The sequence below is a fragment of the Nannobrachium achirus genome, assembly GCF_963921795.1.
Source record: "Nannobrachium achirus genome assembly, chromosome: 10".
In the NCBI taxonomy this organism is placed as follows: Eukaryota; Metazoa; Chordata; class Actinopteri; order Myctophiformes; family Myctophidae; genus Nannobrachium; species Nannobrachium achirus.
The window spans coordinates 13,188,234-13,207,325 of record NC_137819.1 but is presented as its reverse complement, the minus strand read 5'-3'; the positions used below and the strand labels follow the sequence as shown (position 1 = coordinate 13,207,325).

Below are 19,092 nucleotides of genomic sequence, written 5' to 3'. Positions count from 1 at the left end.
ACACAGAAGAGGGGGAACTTCTTTTTTATTTCCACACAACTCCTCTAAGGTATATTAATGACATAGTTCAATATTGAAAATGGGTGGTCTTCCCCTTTAAATTGTCTCTTTATTGATGTGCAGATAGCCTCTACACACTTATACTGTATGTTAGATTATTTACCATTGAGTGAGAAAAAAAAATGGACATTAAGCTAATCATCTGGCCACCCCACAAAATAATTTGGGGACCCCAAGTTTGAGAACCACTGGTCTAGAGGTATGTAGTAAGTGGTAATGTGTCCATCTCGTTACAGAATGGCTGGGAACGACGAGTCCTTCTGGGTCACAGACCTTCCACCGGGGAACAGTTCAGTTTCCTCCTCCATGAACAGCTCAGTGGACTGGGAGTCTCCAGCCAGTGGTGGGGAAAGTACTCACACACTGTATCTTACTTAAAGATGGGACTGTATATTCAAAGATTTGCACACATACTCACGACTTTTCAAAAATAGCAGATCTATAAGCTCGCAGCGGTGCCACGCTGTGAGCTTGAATATCTGCTTTTTTTCAATAGTTAAAGGCAAGCATTAAAGATTCCAGGCCTACATGGTTAAGTAAACTTTGCTCCACTGCTTCCAGCCTCCACCCCCCTGATGAACGTGTCGTTGGACTGGGAGCCCCCGGCCTTCAACGTGTCGTTGGACTGGGAGCCCCCGGCCTTCACGGTGGCGGCTCAGTGTCGCGTGGCAGCCACCCTGCTGCTGTTTGTGTTTGCCGCCGTGGGCAACCTGTCTGTGCTGCTCAGCGTGCTGTGGGGGCGGGGCCGGCGACTGGCCAAGCACCTCCGCCCGCTCATCGCCGGCCTGGCCTCCGCTGACCTGGTGGGTGATCTTCCTTTCATACACCTTTACTGCCAGCTTTATTTATTTAGCACTCTCATCATTCTACGTCCCTGGCAGTTATCAAGTTATTTGTTGGGGCAACATCCCAAACTAAATTATGTTTATTTTATTTTTTTCTCTCTGCATTTGCCTCATGTTTAATCATCCTGTCTGGGGTTACTGATTGAATGATTGAATATTCTTTTAGACAAAAATGAAGAACAGTACAAGTATGGTCAAAACAATAGAAATGAACTGTACAAGTACACCCTGCCTAAAAGGAACATCCCAAATAAAATCCTTTTACAGTCTTTTTTATTTTTTTATTCAATTCATGGACATAATAGCAAGCAAAGAAAACATTCAATATCATCACAGTTATAACAACACTATATGTACAGGAAACAAGGGGGGGGGGGGCTACGGTAAGGGGTGGGGGGGGGCTGCTCACTTCTCGTCTATAATCTATCTATCAACAACAACTGGCGTGGAGTCTATTATCCATTAGTAGCACTAAGTATTTTAAACGTGTCATGGACGCAGGTGATGACGTTCGTGGTGATGCCCCTGGACGCGGTGTGGAACGTGACGGTGCAGTGGTACGCGGGCGACGCCCTGTGCAAGCTGCTGAGCTTCCTGAAGCTGGCCGCCATGCACAGCGCCGCCTTCATCCTGGTGGTGGTGAGCCTGGACCGCCAGCAGGCCATCCTGCACCCGCTGGACTCGCTGGACGCCGGGCGACGCAACAAGCGCATGCTGCTGCTGGCCGGGGCGCTCAGTCTGCTGCTGGCCGCGCCACAGGCGAGTCCCCATGCGTCCTCACTTTGCAGTGTTTATTTTGACTAGCCTGGGTGCCAGCCTGTTCGATTCGTTCCGCGATCTGTTTTGTCTCTCGCATCACAGTCTGGAAATGAAACAGTTGACTCGCATTTCTGAACATCCGTTGTGACGTAGCGGGGACGATGCTAATTGCGTGTTGTTCCAACGAATCAGAGTAGGGTTAGGGTAGCTACGTCACCAGCCAGCCAATACAGACTTGTGTATTTGTCCCGCCCATGCACACAACAGACCAATCGGAAGCCGCGGTGGCTGGAAAGCCACGTGGTGTTGTTCCGACGAATCAGAGTAGGGTTAGGGTAGCTGTGTCATCAGCCAGCCAATACACACTGGTGTGTTTGACAGACATCACCAAAGACCAATCGGAAGCCACGGCTGTGTGAATCCCGCTTCTATATCCCACCTCCGCTTGGAGACAGGAGGCTTTCCAGACTGCGATGCGAGAGACAAAACAGATCGCAGAACGGGCTGGCACCCAGGCTAGATTTTGACAGAATTTGTCTTTTTTTTTCTTATATTAGGCCTCCGACAGACATTGGAAGCACGAGCCTCTAGCTTGCCCTTAGGCAGGAGGCTAAAGCAGCATCCCATTCATTCCCTAGGAAAGACTCTAGCTTGCCTATAGGGTGTGCCAAATGTAGTTCTAAGAGCGGCCATTTCTTGGGTAAACACAGCCTTACACAGGTGTTCTGATTAGACTATAGCATTAGTTCTATGCAATCAAACAATTGAAACACTTGTGTTTTGACCCAAGAAATGGCCGCTAAGGACTACAATGACGTAGCCGCTGGCACACACTATAGACTTAGATTTATTGAGCGACACCCTGTACAGGGTGCCACCGCCATTAGCTGCGGTATAAACCGTAGTGTAAAGTAACTTGTAACGGTACTTAAGTACAATTTTGAGTATTTTTACTTAACTTAAGTATTTCCCTTTTTCACTAATTGCACTTCTCCACCAAAGGCTGCTGTTTGCACCGCGGCAATGGCGGCGGCGCTCTCTACAGGATAGCGCCCAGAAAATCGGCCTATAGAGGCAAGCTAGAGGCAGTCTTCCATAGGCAATGAATTGGACGCTGCTTTTTGAGTTAAGAGAGAAGAACTCTTGCCACAACCTTTGACTCTCATATACTGTTTGGTTCGCCCTAGTTTCATACTGACGTACGATCAACTTACAAAAGTATTACTAAGGGAGTCAGGAGCATTACCATTTAAAATGTCATACAAGTCGTACAAGACCACATTCTGTACATATTATTGGTTGTTGTTATTATATCTGTGGCGTTTTAACTGCCTTATATGATATGTCTAGAGGTGACACAAATCATTGTAGGCGCAGTGTCCCCATAATGGATTATTGATTGTGATCGTCAACAAGATAGCATCATATTTCACCACTGACAGGCACTGGGACAATGAGACATGTCAGGCACTGGGACATGTTTTTAGATGCCTTACTTCTTCATAGTACAGTACCCCAGCAAGCTAACGTCATGATGACGTTATGATAACATCCTCCGGTGACGTTCAGAACTAGGCCACATCACAGCCCATATGGGGATGATCTTGACGTCATGTGGACTTTTTTGTTTGACAGGATTATTGTTATTGTTTGTAATGTTAGTTGAAATGTGAGCATATAAAGTTGTATTCTGGGACATATCTGACTAGTTATGATATTTATCTGGCCTCGATCGGGGTTACATGTCTCCATTCCGACATGTCCAGGTCCTGACCGTGCTTGCTGGGGTGTCTAACCAAAGTAGCAAAAGAGTAGCTGATCGATCTACAAGCTCAAATGTGTTTGTTTGTGTATTTATTAATAAATGTATTTATATGATTATTATTATTACTGTATGTATGCATACATGCATGCATGTATGTATGTATGTACAGTATGTATGCATGCATGTATGTATTCGGGCCATGGTTCCCAACCTGTGGTACATTTTCCACCGGTGGTACTTGACCCCCCTCTGGTGGTAAACAGAGGAATCTCCCAGAAAAGAAGAAAAAATACATAGTGGAGTGAAATAATTATATTATACTACATTTTGTTCTTCTGACCAAGCGATTGGTTGAATTAGGCTTCAGCAGTGCTGAAATGAGCATGACAGCACACCTACACATTAATAGAAGATTTGAAAATCTGGCCGATGACCTGTCATTACTATTATTTTATGAAGTGATACCGGTATTTAAAGTGGTTAAATGTGTGGGGGTTTTCAAGTGGTGAACCAATGAGAAGTATTAACAAGAAAATAATGAAGGTTTCCACCCGACAGTGACGAACATGATTTACCATAATGATTCTCTGTGATTCCTAAGTCATATACTGTATGTATCCATGTCTTCTCCGCCGCGTCCACAGCAGGCACGTGCACACATAGCCATCAAAGGGGGCTTGAGCCCCTGTACTTTTATCCGTCTGTAAAAAGTGACCATGAATGCAGTTTTTACTATGGTGAAAGAAATGCAAATGCACTCTTTCCATACCTGAAGGCAGCATTCAAGAGAATTGCCTTGTCCAAACTCCCCTTAAACTGAATGCATCTGATGTTGAAAGAATTGCCCTCTCCGTGTAGAAATCCATACCATACGCCACATCAGTATTGACTTGATTATGCTTAGTTCAGATCGAGTCGCAGCGAGACGCGTTGTGAGCTTGGAGGTCTGCTATCTTCTATATATTTCCACCAAAAGGCCCTTTTAACTGCCTCTCTAACACTCTCTGCACGTCCCCGGTCCACAGCTGGTGATCTTCAGGGCCATCAAGGCGGAGGGCAGGGACTTCACGCAGTGCGTGACGCACGGCAGCTTCACGCAGCGCTGGCAGGAGACCGCCTACAACATGTTCAACTTCGTCACGCTCTACGTGGTCCCCCTGCTGGTCGTCACCTGCTGCTACACCAGGATCCTGCTGCAGATCAGCCGGCAGATGACCAAGAGCAAAGGTGGGACCACGGGCCAAAACTATCTCTGCTGCACAGCGTTATAGGCCAGGGACCAAGGGCCGAAACTATCTCTGCTGCACAGCGTTATAGGCCAGTCAATCTAAGCTAAAAAGTGGTTATCAGTTAAACAAGTGACACTGTCAAGTGACACACACACAAACGTATTGTTCTTTTGGTTCTTATTTGGCCGGCAACTGAGGTCCTCTGATTTGGCACTTTTGGAGGTTCCAACATCAAACAGAGTGACCAAAGGTGACAGGGCCTTTGCTGTCAGGGCCCCCACACTCTGGAACAGTCTTCCTGTGGACCTCAGATATGCTGGTTCTGTAACCATTTTTAAATCTAAACTAAAGACTAATTTTTATAGAAAGGCCTTTTTAACCTCCTAATTGCATCTTTCTCTGATTGTTGTTGCGTGTTGTTTTTATTTTTATAGTATTGTTGAAATTGATGATGATTCACTGTATGATGTTATTTTTATGTTGTTAAGCACTTTGTAACATTGTTTTAAAAGGTGCTATATAAATACAGTTTTATTATTATTATTATTATTATTATGTTTCTCCAGGCGGTGAGTCGTGTCTGCGTCGCAGCGGCGGCGACATGATCCCCAAGGCGCGCATGAAGACCCTGAAGATGACGCTGGTGATCGTGGCCTCCTTCGTGGTGTGCTGGACGCCCTACTACCTGCTGGGCCTGTGGTACTGGTTCCAGCCCGACGCGCTGCGCCGCACGCCCGAGTACGTGCACCACGTGCTCTTCGTGTTCGGCAACCTGCACACCTGCTGCGACCCGCTCATCTACGCCCTCTACACACCCTCCTTCCGGGCCGACCTGGCCAACGCCGCGGCGCGATGCTGCTGCTGCCGCCGGCGCCGCTCCAACGCCCAGGCGTCGCCGGGGTCCATGGACCGCTTCTCCGGGAGGAGAGCGGGGGCGGCCAGGGACCTGGAGTCTGACCCCAGCGCTGACCAGTCCAGCGCCAACCTGGGTTGAGACCAGGCAGGCACGTGCACACATAGACACCACAAGGGGGCTTGAGCCCCTGTCCTTTTATTCGTCCGTAAAAAAAGTGCCCTCTCTCCAGACCATGAATGCAGTTTTTAGAGCCCCCCGTTAGAGGCAGGGGCTGAAATTTCCAAAAAGGCCTTTTGGTGGAAATATAAAAAATAGCAGACCTCCAAGCTCACAACGCGCTGCAGCGCTATTTCCAGTACTTGATACCACACTAAACTAAGCATAAAAAAGGCAATGTGGCGTACAGCATGAATTTCTATACAGAGAGGGCAATTCTTTCAACATAAGATTCAAGCTGCATTCAAGTTCAGGAGAGTTTGGACAAGGCAATCCCTTGAATGTTGCCTTCAGGTTTGGCATGGAAAGTGGGCATTTGCATTTCTTTTTGATCGATTGATTGAAGACTTTATTAGAAGTTTGCATAGGAAAAGGTACAGTTTCATGACGGTACAGTTCACTGGTACAAGGTCTACCATAGTAAAAACGGGGACTGCCCATAAGTCCGAAATCTCATTAGTCCGAATTTAGTTAGGGTTAGGTTTAGGCCTTTTTACCCTAACCTTTTACTGAGGTTAGGGTTTCGGTTAGGTTTAGGCATAGTTTTACTAACTGAGGTTAGGGTTAGGTTTAGATTTAGGCATAGTATTTTTCACCAGGTTAACATCACCGGTTTCTGACCAATGGGATGTAGGAACAATGAGATTTCGGACCAATGGCATGGCACCGTAAAAACTGCATTGATGGTCTGAAGAGGGCACTTTTCACAGACGGGTAAAGGGGCAGGGGCTCAAGCTCCGTTTGATGTCTATGTGTGCACGTGCCTGGTGAGATATAAGCAGCCCCCCCGGCCCATTTCCCTTGATTACAACTTCAACATTGAGGTGCAGGGTTCTGCTGACACAATTCTCTTTTTGCACAAAGTAGTGCACTGCAAGATAGAGGGCGCCAGATCCCTTTGAGTCACACCCTACCACTACTTCCTGTTCATCCACAGAGCATTGATTCTAGTTGTTTTCTCCATTAGATTAAAGTGCTTTCTCTTCACTTTTTTCAACTTGTATTACTTGTCAAAATACATTTTATTTGTCTGCCTCATCGTTTTACCATCCCAAGTAATAAAAGTTGAAAAAAGTGAAAAGAAATCTAATGGAGAAAACAATTAGAATCAATGCTCTGTGGATGAACAGGGAGTAGTGGTAGGGTGTGACTGGCGCCCTCTATCTTGCAATGCACTACTTTGTGCAAAACCATCAGATATTAGGCTTTTTGGCCATAAGGCAGAGGCTCTGATCCACCACTGTTACATGAACATGGGAGCGTTTCGCTGTTACTACATGTCATCTGTTCGACACCCAACTCTAACCCTTACCCTAAACCTAACCTCCGTGGGGTGAGTCGCTAACCCTCCCGACGCTCCTTTGTCGAAATGACGGTCGTTCGAAAGAGCGGGATTTCCCCCATGAACATATTAAGGAGCAGTCGGACTTCTAAACCTTTGGAGCCCAGGGTTTGAGAGCCTGGACACTGCCATTACGTTAATATTCTCTCAATGGAATTGAGCTGACAGTGAACTAGTTGGCTTTCTACCGCTTTTTGTGGTCACATGTTCAGATACTGGATTCTGATTGGCTTAAAACAGTGGCAAATCAGTCAACAACCTTGAGTTGGCTCATGGACCCCGCCCACTGTTGTGTTGCAGTCGTAACATTTCCAAGTTACAACTGTGTTTTCTTTCATTTATTTGGTAGACGTGGTAGAAAAGCTTGTGCCACAACCCTGAAACAGTGGTAAATCAGCCAACAACCCACTCCCTCTGATGGTAAATTGCTTACTTTCACAACAACCCCATTGAATGGAACTTTTCTCTACAAACCTCTCTGCCTTAAACCAGCAGGACACTTAGCAGCTGATGCAGCGCGGCAGGTTGTCATTCAAAGCCTTCAGGTCTGCTGCATGTTAAGATATGTCACAGCCTGCGTGCCCACACTGCGATATGCTCACACAATCCACCGCGGCAGTTACTACCTATATGGCGCACAGCTCTTTAAATATAGTGGCCTCTCTTTGAAAGACTAAAACGATGTCTGTTTGTATTGAGATCTACTCAAAAACACTATATTTGTTACAAAAAGAATGCTCGCGCACAGTTATTGATTATGGATACGTCCATGTACATAATGCTATCAGTCTGCTATTTAATCTGACCGAGACTGTTTGTTGCATGTCTTTCCTGTTTGTCTCCCTCTCCCTGCCATGATGACAGGTTTCTCTGGACCTGATTTTGAGACATATTGAGCTATATTTTCCCCTTAGCCCTAAACTTCTTTGCCTTTTTTACTATTTTGAAAAACATTTTACAATTCTTCAAATAGCTGATCTACATCGACACGTTCTGAGCTTGTATATCAGCTATCTGAATGATTTAAAAAAATGTTTTCTTTTTTTTTTTCAAAATAGTAAAAATAAAAAAGAAAGATGGTTATAGGGATAAGGTGAAAGGCATGGACAAAAATAGGGCCCATTATCACTACATTTGTGTGACACTATTAGTCAATAGAGGAAATAGGGCATTATACAATGTTGTAAAATGATATACATTATACAATGATGCCCTATTTGAACAGATGGAATTATGAAATATGGAGTTATACAAGAGTTGTGCAGACATTGGCTATAATGTGTACAGTACAACCCAGTGGTTCTCAACCTGTGGGTCAGGACCCCCCCAGTGAGGGTCCCTGTTTATCTGTGTAATGCCTCAACTCCTACATTCCAAGTGTATCAGGTACCACTGATATGTACCGTAACCAATGGATGTGTTATCCTCAAACACTGTGCATCCTGCACAGATGCTTTCTTTACACATGGCAATAATATATACTGTATGTATAAGTCTAAACTGTGTGGAAGATTATGGGTTGTGTGCCAAGTTCCACCTACAGTGGTAACAAGCTCAACCTCCCTATAACAGACTTCAAAAGAAGATTTGGGCTCTATTATGATCCAGGTCTTATGCCTTATGCCTTAACTTCTTTGCCTTTTTTTTACTATTTTGAAAAACATTTTCAAATACTTCAAATGCTGATCTACATCTGCACGTTGTGAGCTTGCAGATCAGCTATTTGAAATATTAAAAAACATATGTCTATATAGTAAAAAAAGGTAAAGAAGTTAAGGCATAAGGCATAAGACCTGGATCATAATAGAGCCCAAATGAATAAACTGAATACCGACTGTGGGCAACAAATCAAACAGGCTGAGTTTGAAATTATATATATTTTTTTACTTTTTTAAAACACAAACTGGGGGTCCCTGGCACAGAACATGTTCAGATGGGAGTCCGTGGCCAAGTACATGTAATGTTCCGGGTCCTTTAATGGAGAACTATTGATTTAGAAGTGTCGAATCGGCCTAGATTCAGAGCGTTTCGGGTGACTTCCAGGGGAATCGGAAAAGCACTGGTGACCCAAAGGCTAGCGAACAGCGCCATCCAGCGTCAAAACACGTAACTCCTCAAACAAGTCCTGTGGCAGGCAATGAGTTTGGGTTAAAACCACAATCTGGAACTTATTTTAATTACATTTAATTTTTACCCAAAACTGTGGTTGTATGTGAATACAATATAAATAGTAGGCCTATCCCTACTCTTTTAGTGTTTGCTGGGTCCAGGGGTATTACACCAAATTCTGGGCGTTTAACCCATTTAGACTGGGAACACATTATTTCGCATTATTTTGTGCTTTAACCATTGAAAAATAGCAGATATACAAGCTCACAGCGAGCTTGTAGATCTGCTATTTTTGAAAAATCGTGAATCGTCTTTGTTTTTTGTTTTTTTTTTGAAAAACCCAATGTTTCTATGTCAGTGGTGCTCAAACCTTTTCATGTGAAGGACCCCCAAAACGACTTTTCAAAAAATATGACATCTACAAGCTCGTATATCTGCTATTTTTCAATAGCTAAAGTATAACATAATTAAGGCCCCTCCACCTTGGGCCCTAGTAACTCCTACAGAGCCACGCAATAATAATACTTTACATTTTTCATTTATTTTTATTTTTTTTACCTTTGGCGCAAAAAAAGAAGAAAATTAAAGAAAGGATAAAATGCAGGGTGGAGGTTTTTGCAGTGATGCAGTGCATGTTTCTAATGGAATGATACTGTGCAGTACTATTGTACACAGTAGTATTTTACAGTAGTCTTGTACAGTATGGTATGTATTGTTAAAGAGTGTGACCTCAGGGGTCTAGTTTAACTTGTGTTGCTTGATTGTATACTCTGTCTACAGCCAGTATATCCTGGCTTATATCATTATACAATGTGACAGCCAATGAATGTATTTGTAAACAACATATAATATAGTCAATAAATGACAACTGGTGTGAATCTATGTATAACATAATGTAGCTCTGGCTCTCTATCAAATATATATTATATTATATACATTTGCCGTATATACGTTTGTCTTGTAAATATTTGTGTTCCCTTATGCTGCACCTTTATCGTTGCACCTTGACAAAAACCGCATACCTATGTTCACGTGCTGGCGATAAAGTGTTTGTGAGTTCTGTCATAATTTTTCATTATACAGGGTGTGCTAGCCAGAGTTTAACCACTAGAGGGGGGAAATGTACCATGTGATCAATTGTATCAATGGTTAATGACTAGTATGCTATTAAAATTGTGGGGTCCGCTCATTGGTTCGAAAGTCCATTGGTCCGTCCAGGTTAATATTCAACAGGTTAGCATGAACAAGCATCGGCAGGTTAGCGTTTCACCAGGTTAGGATTCACCAGCGTTAGTTTTACTGAGGTTAGGGTTAAGTTGTCGGCATACTGGCCCGTCTGCATTTTGACACAGAACCTAAAATTGTATGGACTTTACTCTTTTTTTTATGTACTCTTTTTTTTATGTGCAATGTATTTGTATATATGTTCATAGAGTTAACAAAATTATAACTAAATGCATTTGAAATGTAATAACATTTTTACTTTTCAGGATTCCAATTTAGAAAATTGCAAAAATAGACTATCTACAAGCTCAGTACATACAACACATATTTGATAACAACTCTGTTAGGATAATGCACACACAGTGGACCTGTATTGAGTGAAACCTTTATTAAATTAAACAAACAAAAAACATTATCAGCACTTATTTTCCCATATATTAAAGGGTTTGTTTGAGTTCAGAAGAAAATAAAAATAAAACAATAATAAAGACTCACTCTGTGGGTGGAAGCATGCTTAGAACACCAAAGGACTTGCATAGAACAAGCACAGAGCAAGTTGGTAAGCAAGCAGTAGGGGGCAGACAAGCTGCACTTGAGATATGAGATAGAAGAATATTATACATAAATTAAAGTTAAGTGTATGTCACAGTAAACATTCGACAATAATGAATATTACAAATATGTCTTTACATGTCATACATAGTGACAGTGATGCTTATGTAGCACCCAGCTATGAACCAACGACAACAGCCCTGCTAATCGGGCTCAGCCCTATTAGCACGACTGGTTGTGCGTTGGACTGGCGAGTGGGAGTCCCGGGTTCAATCCCCGCTTCCGAGTATCACTACAATCTGGCGTTGTCGGCAGGATGAGCAGCGTGATGTCCTCGCGTGAGGGAAAAGTGCCACGTCGTGTGCGGCGGTCCGCGGCGTGAAGTGTGAAGCGCGAGGGCGCGCTCCAAAAGACCAGGGGGGTGAATGTAGCACCCAGCCATAAACCAGCGACAACAGCCCTGCTAATCGGGCTCAGCCCTATTAGCACGACTGGTTGTGCGTTGGACTGGCGAGTGGGAGTCCCGGGTTCAATCCGCGTATCACTACACCTACACAGATGCAATTGATTAAATGTGCTATTCTTAAAATGTAAGCTTTTTGTCATGTGGTGAAAAAAATACTCAAATGCATTGCTTAAATAAAAGTATCAATACTGGAACATACAAATACTTTGTTACAAGTAAAGGCCTGGAATTCAAAATGTATCGAGTAAAAGTATTAGCGTTGGAATCAGAATGTACTTCAAGTGCCTAAAGTAACTTTTTTAATTAGCAGATCTAAAAGCTCACATGGCGGCACGTCTCCAAAGCCTTCTCCACGGCCCACCCATCAGACCACTTGAGTGGTCAGAGAGCCCAAACCGCCAGTGGTGTCCAGACTGGACCTGGTGCCCAACCTTGTGTCAGACGCTGCATTGGCCAACCAGCACAGTGGTGGAAAAACTACTCGCGTTATATTTACTTAAGTAAAAGTATCAATACTGGAATGTAGACATAGTCTGTTACAAGTGGTAGTCCTGTATTCAACATTTACCTGAGTAAAAGTACAAATGTATTAATTTGTACAGAAATATTCTACCAAAAGAAGTACTCATTGTGCAGGATGTCCCATTTCAAATTGTCAAATGTATAAAGAGGTTTTGAAAATAGACGATTTACAAGTTCTCCCTCTCCCTCTCACACTCACACACACACACACACACACACACACACACACACACACACACACACACACACCAAGTGGGGATACTAACAATAATAATATAATGTATCTACACTGTAAATGTAATACTTACTCATGTACCCTATGCTGTAGTAATAGCTTAAGCACAAGGTATAAGGGCTGTAAAATGACTGTATTGTTCACAGTAGTTATGGGGTGAATACAACACATATTTGATAACATTCATGTAATGATAAAGCACACACAGTGGACCTGTAGTGGTGAAACCTTTATTAACACTTTCTAAGCCGAAATAGAATGGGGGTTGGTAGATTAGCCGTGAAATTTCTATTATTGTATTGTGATCGAGACATAATATTATGTTTATAAACATGAGCCCGCAGCCCCTCCATCTTGAACAGCGCCGTTGTTTTTTTGTTTTTTTTCCCCCCAGGTCAGTAACTCACCGTGATTTTCTCGATCTCCGTTGGGATAGAATGGGTGTTTTGGCCGATCATCGATCTCCCCGTGCGCGATCCGTTCACGTAAATGTCCCCGCAAATAGTCCATGTGTGACTCAAGAGCAGAACTGAAAATTTTCGCTAGCATAGCCCCTAGCATGGCTGCTGTAGAAGAACCAGGGTACAGACAGTAACCGAATGGGATAATGTGCCTTGGAAAAGGAAAGGCCAATGACATCACTTCTGCTTCATCTCAGCCCAGCCATGAGCTATCGATGCACGAGTGGTGACTAGGGAAGGTTAGACGATCGCCGATTTTCGGATGAAAATCATTTATTTCGGTAAATACAGGAAAGTCCGGGAAAAGACGATTGGCTGCCCCTCCCCCCCTAGGAAGTTCGATATAGTACGGTTTTAACATTAAGGGGCTCCCCGTGGCTTGGAAAGGGTTAAACTAAACAAACAAAAAGCATTATCACAAATTATTTTCCCATATATTAAAGGGTTTGAGTTCAGAATAAAATAAAATATAAAACAATAATAAAGACTAACTCTGTAGAACGTAGATAAGTAATCAAACTAACTCACTCCACTGACTCTGGCATCTACCAAATATATATTTAACAATCCAAACACACACGTCAACACACAGTGAACAGCTACACAAACCAGCCTGTCAGCAACTTAATAGTCCCCCCAGGAATCCGCAGAGAAAAGGTCTTGATTCCGCGGAGAACAATCCTGATTCTGCGGAATTCTGTGGTGAACAATTCTTGATTCCGCAGACATTAAAAAACAACCTAAAATTACCAGTTATCAAGCTAAAAATGATATAGTTCTAATAATCAAGTAAAACCCTTCATGAAATAGCTACAATTAATTGTAATTAGTGGTTAGAATAATCAAATAAACATTTTTGAGAATAAAAATCTAATATTAAATCTATTATTTTTTTAATAGTTATTGTTTTTAATAATTACTTTCTGTTGCAAAGACTATATTGTCAAGCAAACCCTGCACATAGTAACCACATTTTAGAGGATAGCCTACCTACTACCTAGTATAGTGTAAATATTTATTTATTCTCTTCTGCATTAGCATTGTTATTGCCAGGACCATAGAGGCATAGAGAGGAACTATAGTTCAGGACACAGTTTCTGTCAGGAACGAATGTGGGACCGGACCAATACAGCGTCAGTGCAACTAGTAGGAGGGAAGCTAAGCTATTCCCCCAGGCTCTGTATGAGGTGGCCACTGGCCAGACCATGTACACATCGTTTTATAATAGTAGTAATAACTACTCCCGCCGCTCTGCTGCCACTCGCGACTGTTATTCCGCGGACGTCAGAAAAGTCCGCGAATGGCTGAGAAATCCGCGGGTGGTCGCGAATTCTGCGATAAATTCTGTGATCGCGGAATCGCAGACTAACTTAACTGTGCCATTATTGCGTGCATATCAATAAAAAAAATAATGATTGCATTTCATATTGGTGAATATAATAATGTTTAAAATTTAATTTTTAATCGTGACAAATGTGGACAGATACTGATGCTCATATTGTTCTACTAATAACGGACCAGCTGGAGGGAATAATACAAGAAAACAATAATAATAAAAACAAATCTATACACAAAAAACAGATAGTTTATTTTATTCAGTCATGATGGTATTGTCAGATTATATGATTACTCAGCTTTGGTATCCTTGTCATTGTCATCCTGGTTAAGACTGAATGATCATACATGTGTCTGTGTGTGACTAACTTAAACTAAAGGCTTCCCCCCTGTATGAGTCCTCATGTGTGTTTTTAGATTAACCATCTGAGTAAAGCCTTTACCACATACTGTACAAGAAAATGGCTTTTCGCCTGTATGAGTCATCATGTGTTTTTTTAGAGTACTCGTATCAGCAAAGCTTTTACCACAAATTGTACAAGAAAATGGCTTATCGCCTGTATGAGTCCTCATGTGTGTTTTTAGAGTACCCGTTTGAGTAAAGCTTTTACCACATACTGTACATGAAAATCGCTTTTCGCCTGTATGAGTCATCATGTGTAATTTTAAATGAGCATTGGTAGCAGAGCCTTTACCACAAACGGTACATGCAAAGGGCTTTTCGCCTGTATGAGTCCTCATGTGTTGTTTTAGTTGACACGAATCAGCAAAGCTTTTACCACATACTGTACAAAGACATGGCTTTTCACCTGTATGAGTCCTCATGTGTGTTTTTAGAGTACCCGTTTGAGTAAAGCTTTTACCACATACTGTACATGAAAATCGCTTTTCGCCTGTATGAGTCATCATGTGTAATTTTAAATGAGCATTCGTAGCAGAGCCTTTACCACAAACGGTACATGCAAAGGGCTTTTCACCTGTATGAGTCCTCATGTGTTGTTTTAGTTGACACGAATCAGCAAAGCTTTTACCACATACTGTACAAAGACATGGCTTTTCACCTGTATGAGTCCTCATGTGTGTTTTTAGAGTACCCGTTTGAGTAAAGCTTTTACCACATACTGTACAGGAACTTGGCTTTTCACCTGTATGAGTCCTCATGTGTAATTTTAGACGAGCATTGGTAGCAAAGCCTTTACCACAAACGGTACATGCAAAGGGCTTTTCCCCTGTGTGAATCATTGTGTGACTTTTCAGATGTTCCTTTCGATTAAACATTTTGCCACACTCTGTACAAATAAAGCTTTTCTTTCCTGTGTGACCGCTTTTGGAGTGAGTTTGTTTCGATGATTTCAGGTCCTGGGACAGCTTGCGCTGTCCTCCAACATTTGGTGTGTTCTGTGATTTCAGTGTGTTTAAAGCTGACTGATCTCCCCTATTCTCCTCCCACTCATCACTGTCTTCAGTGATATCAGATTCAGAACAGTGTGAGGAGAGGAGCTGGTCATCACTAGTTGGTTGTGATCTTCCACAGTCCTCTACATCAGCTTGTGTTTTCATGTGTTCAGTTGAGGTGCTGGCTACAGGCTCTGTATCTCTGTTATCATCATCATCAACTACACTTTTCACTGCTAGTAATGTCAACGTTGACCCACCAGCCTCTTCTGGTCTTTGAAGTAGCTCCTCCTGTTCCTGTTTAATCTGTGGAGGTTGTGGTTCCTCCTGGACCAGACTGGACCTCTCCTCTTTACACACAGGAACGTGCAGGAAGTCTAGGTAAAAGATACAATGACAATTTATGAAAGGTTTGAACTTTACACGATTTCATGCAGTGTTTCCCCTGCTTTATGAAAAGCAGGGGACTTCAGTATAAATGATGTGGCCGGGGAGGGGGGGGGGGGGGGGGAGACTTCAGTGGCAAACTTCAGTGGCGGTCCTAGTCTATATGGCACCCTGCGTGAACCAGCAATATATTTTACAACAACACAAACAGTAGCTCTGGAAACAAAGTCCAGGGGCGGCTGTAGCTCAGGAGGTAGAGTGGGTTGGCCAATGATCCATGGGTCGGCGGTTCAAATCCCAGCTTCTCCTGTCTACATGTCGAAGTGTCCTTGGGCAAGACACTGAACCCCAAGTTGCTCCCGGTGAGCTGGTTGGTGGTGGTTTCCACCGCCACCGGTGTATGAATGTGTGTGTGAATGGGTGAATGTAATGCACATTGTAAAGCGCTTTGGATAAAAGCGCTATATAAATGCACCATTTACCATTCTAGCTTGATCTAACCATGATCACTATACACTACATGAAATCATACATGCAAACTCAGATACAGCTACTGTATTATTAATACAGTATCCCTAACACTGACTGAAACAATAATATTGTGATGCCTAGATTGTTATTTCTGTATGACATAATCATATGAATACTAGAAAGATGCTGGGATATTATACAATTATTGTTATTACTAACAGTTTAACAGTTTTTCTTGTGTCTCCATCTCTCTGGAAGGTTATAACGGTTGCAACTATATAAACAGAAGCATTAGTTATAGCGAAATGAGGGAGGTGGTGGGTCAGTATAGAATAAATCAAAAGATAATTAGAAAAATAGCATTAGCTGGAATTAATGAATTAAATAAATAAACAGATAAAACTTAAAATAAGAAAGTATTCACTTACTCAAAATTAAATAATAAGTCCTCAAAAAAGGTTCAACTAAAGGGAGCTCTTTCAGCTTAAGTGTCCAGGCACTATTGATAATTCAACTTAAATGTCCAAAAAAGAAACAAAGGAAACTCAGTCTATGTGGGGATGGCAATTCCCCTCTTACCACCTCTTGATCTCAGATTCAAGGTCTGTATAGTAATCCTCCATGGAACTGTTCATTCATCCAATGGAATAGGGCAAAAGATCCAATATCCTTCAGTGGTCTTCCATAGTCTTCAACGTATAGCCACTAAACTACAATAATCTATCATAGACTTCAGAAAGCAAGATCTTGGGAAAATATCCTCTTGCTCCTCTCCTCTCAGTGTTTCACACTGGTCTGGCAGCCCTCGGGCGCCCAGGTGCAGCAAACTTTTTGTAAGTGTCCACACCCCAATCAGTCCAGCCTGATGGGGTGATTGCTGGGTGGGGTCTCAATCATTGCCAGGTCACTCCCAGCAACGGAATATCAGCCATCCCATAAATATGAAAATAAACTTCTCTTTGAACATAAATGATCACACAAATGGAAAATTAAAGTCATCATAATTGAAATAAAAAATATAAAGAAAATATAATGTGACTCTGGGCAGTGGTTACAAGGTTGCACATGAACTCTGCAGCTGCACTGAGGTGCTCCAACACATAAATCCTCACACTACTTCACACTATTACCATACTTTAGATAACTAGATATTGTTGCAACAAACCAAACCATTTTTCACTTTGATTAGGGAAACTCCTTACATTCATAAAGTTTTGTGATGATGTCGCTAGTTTGTAATTGAAAATTGTTGGATAAAGAAGGAAGAAGGAAGAGGGTAGAAGATTTTTTTTGTTGGGTGCTTTCCCACAGACATCAGCTGCTTCCTTGAGTGTAAACAGTCATGGCTCTCTAAGTTTAATCAAACGGTTACACCCTGTTACTCCGAAAGACTGCTTTTCCGAACGTTGACTTCCATTATTCGGAGTAGCGGTGGTTCCAATTTTTATATAAGACCCTGCTATTCCGAAAAGCCTATTATTTAGGCTATTATTTAATATTTAGTCCATGAGTCCCGCGCAGTCCGTTCTGCTTCCGAAGTCTCTCTCTCTCTAATTTCTGTATCAATCTTGTGATTACATTGTAATAAAATAATATATGTTGAAGCCCTTCAATAAGCCACTCACACATTCAGAAGAAGGCTTCTCTCCTAATTATTCTAATTTCACTGTCATGTGTCAGCAGCAGAAGTAGGCTATAATATGAGCATGAATTCCTTATATATAGACCTATATCAGACTTCGTGCTAGGATTTTAAACTGCTCGCTCACCGTGACCGGCATGATTAAAATTTAACAGACATCTGAAAAAAATACCGGACATAATTGTAATGCATAAATTACAAGCAGGTGCACAAACAGCCAATAGCAACAGTTAAATTGTTAGGCCTGCATGGGACTGAAAACGAATTGAATGAAAAGTAGGCTAAACAAAAAAAAAAACAGCTTCAATCTTGCATAAGGGTATTAATTGGACTACAATCGCACAGGCTGTGTCTGCATGTGGCACACTTCTCTCACAACAAGGTGTTTCTGTAGGCTATTGCATCATGTTTCATGGCAACAATACGTCTTGACAATTGCGCGGGTCTGCGCAATTATTTCATAAGGTTGATAGATTCATCTGGCCAGCAATGAATTAAAAAGGCTACTCAGTAGGCCTACTCACTGTCGAGTGGTGACACAGTGCATCCATGCGCACGTTATGCAACTTTGGGAGAGTTTAAAATACTTTGGTGGTGTTCTTCCTACTGTCTCCACTCCATGGCATCTCCTCATAAAGAACTTAAATCAATTGTATCATCATGTTTGTTTATGGGTTGATTGTTGACCGTGCGTGCATTCCTTAATTCCCATGGCTTTACATGCATTGCGTGCATCGCAAACTGAGACTGAAATGAGAGAGAGACAGAGAGACTGAGAGAGAGAGCGGGGGAGCGGGCGAGCAAGTGAGGGGGGGGGGGGGGGGGGGGTGAGCGCAGAGAGTCCTATACAAATCATTGAGAGAGGGAATGGGTGATGGTTGTTTTAAGTAATGAGCGCGAGGGTGAGGAGGGGTTGAGAGAGGGGGGGATGAGCGAAGGGAGAGAATCCTATATTCGTAATAGAGGTGTTTCTATTTTTTTTCGGAATAGGGGTCCGTCGGAACAGCGGTGTTTCGGAAAAGGGGACCGTCCCCTAATCAAACATGCCGCTCTATGTTACCTTTCCTTTTTTCCCCTCCATGTCTCTGTTCAATGCCGTGTTGTGTGCGGAAAAAAAAATGATCTCAGAGCCTAGAGGGCTCTGCTACACGCTAGCCGTACATTAAGCCTACTGAGACTTCCGCATTGTCGTCCCAACATCACAATGCGGAAGTCTCGGTA

At 42.5% G+C, this 19,092-nt stretch overlaps 1 protein-coding gene across 1 annotated transcript; it reads left to right on the top strand.

Annotated features, from left to right (window-relative positions):
- Positions 1–297: 297 nt before the first annotated feature.
- On the top strand, positions 298–5,652 carry LOC308292820 (gonadotropin-releasing hormone II receptor-like; the record flags this gene model as incomplete). The annotated part of the gene is made up of 5 exons (XM_080735242.1): positions 298–412; positions 622–863; positions 1,407–1,664; positions 4,455–4,656; positions 5,225–5,652. 5 exons carry the CDS (start codon positions 298–300, stop codon positions 5,650–5,652), a joined length of 1,245 nt encoding a protein of 414 aa, XP_080591368.1.
- Positions 5,653–19,092: the final 13,440 nt, after the last annotated feature.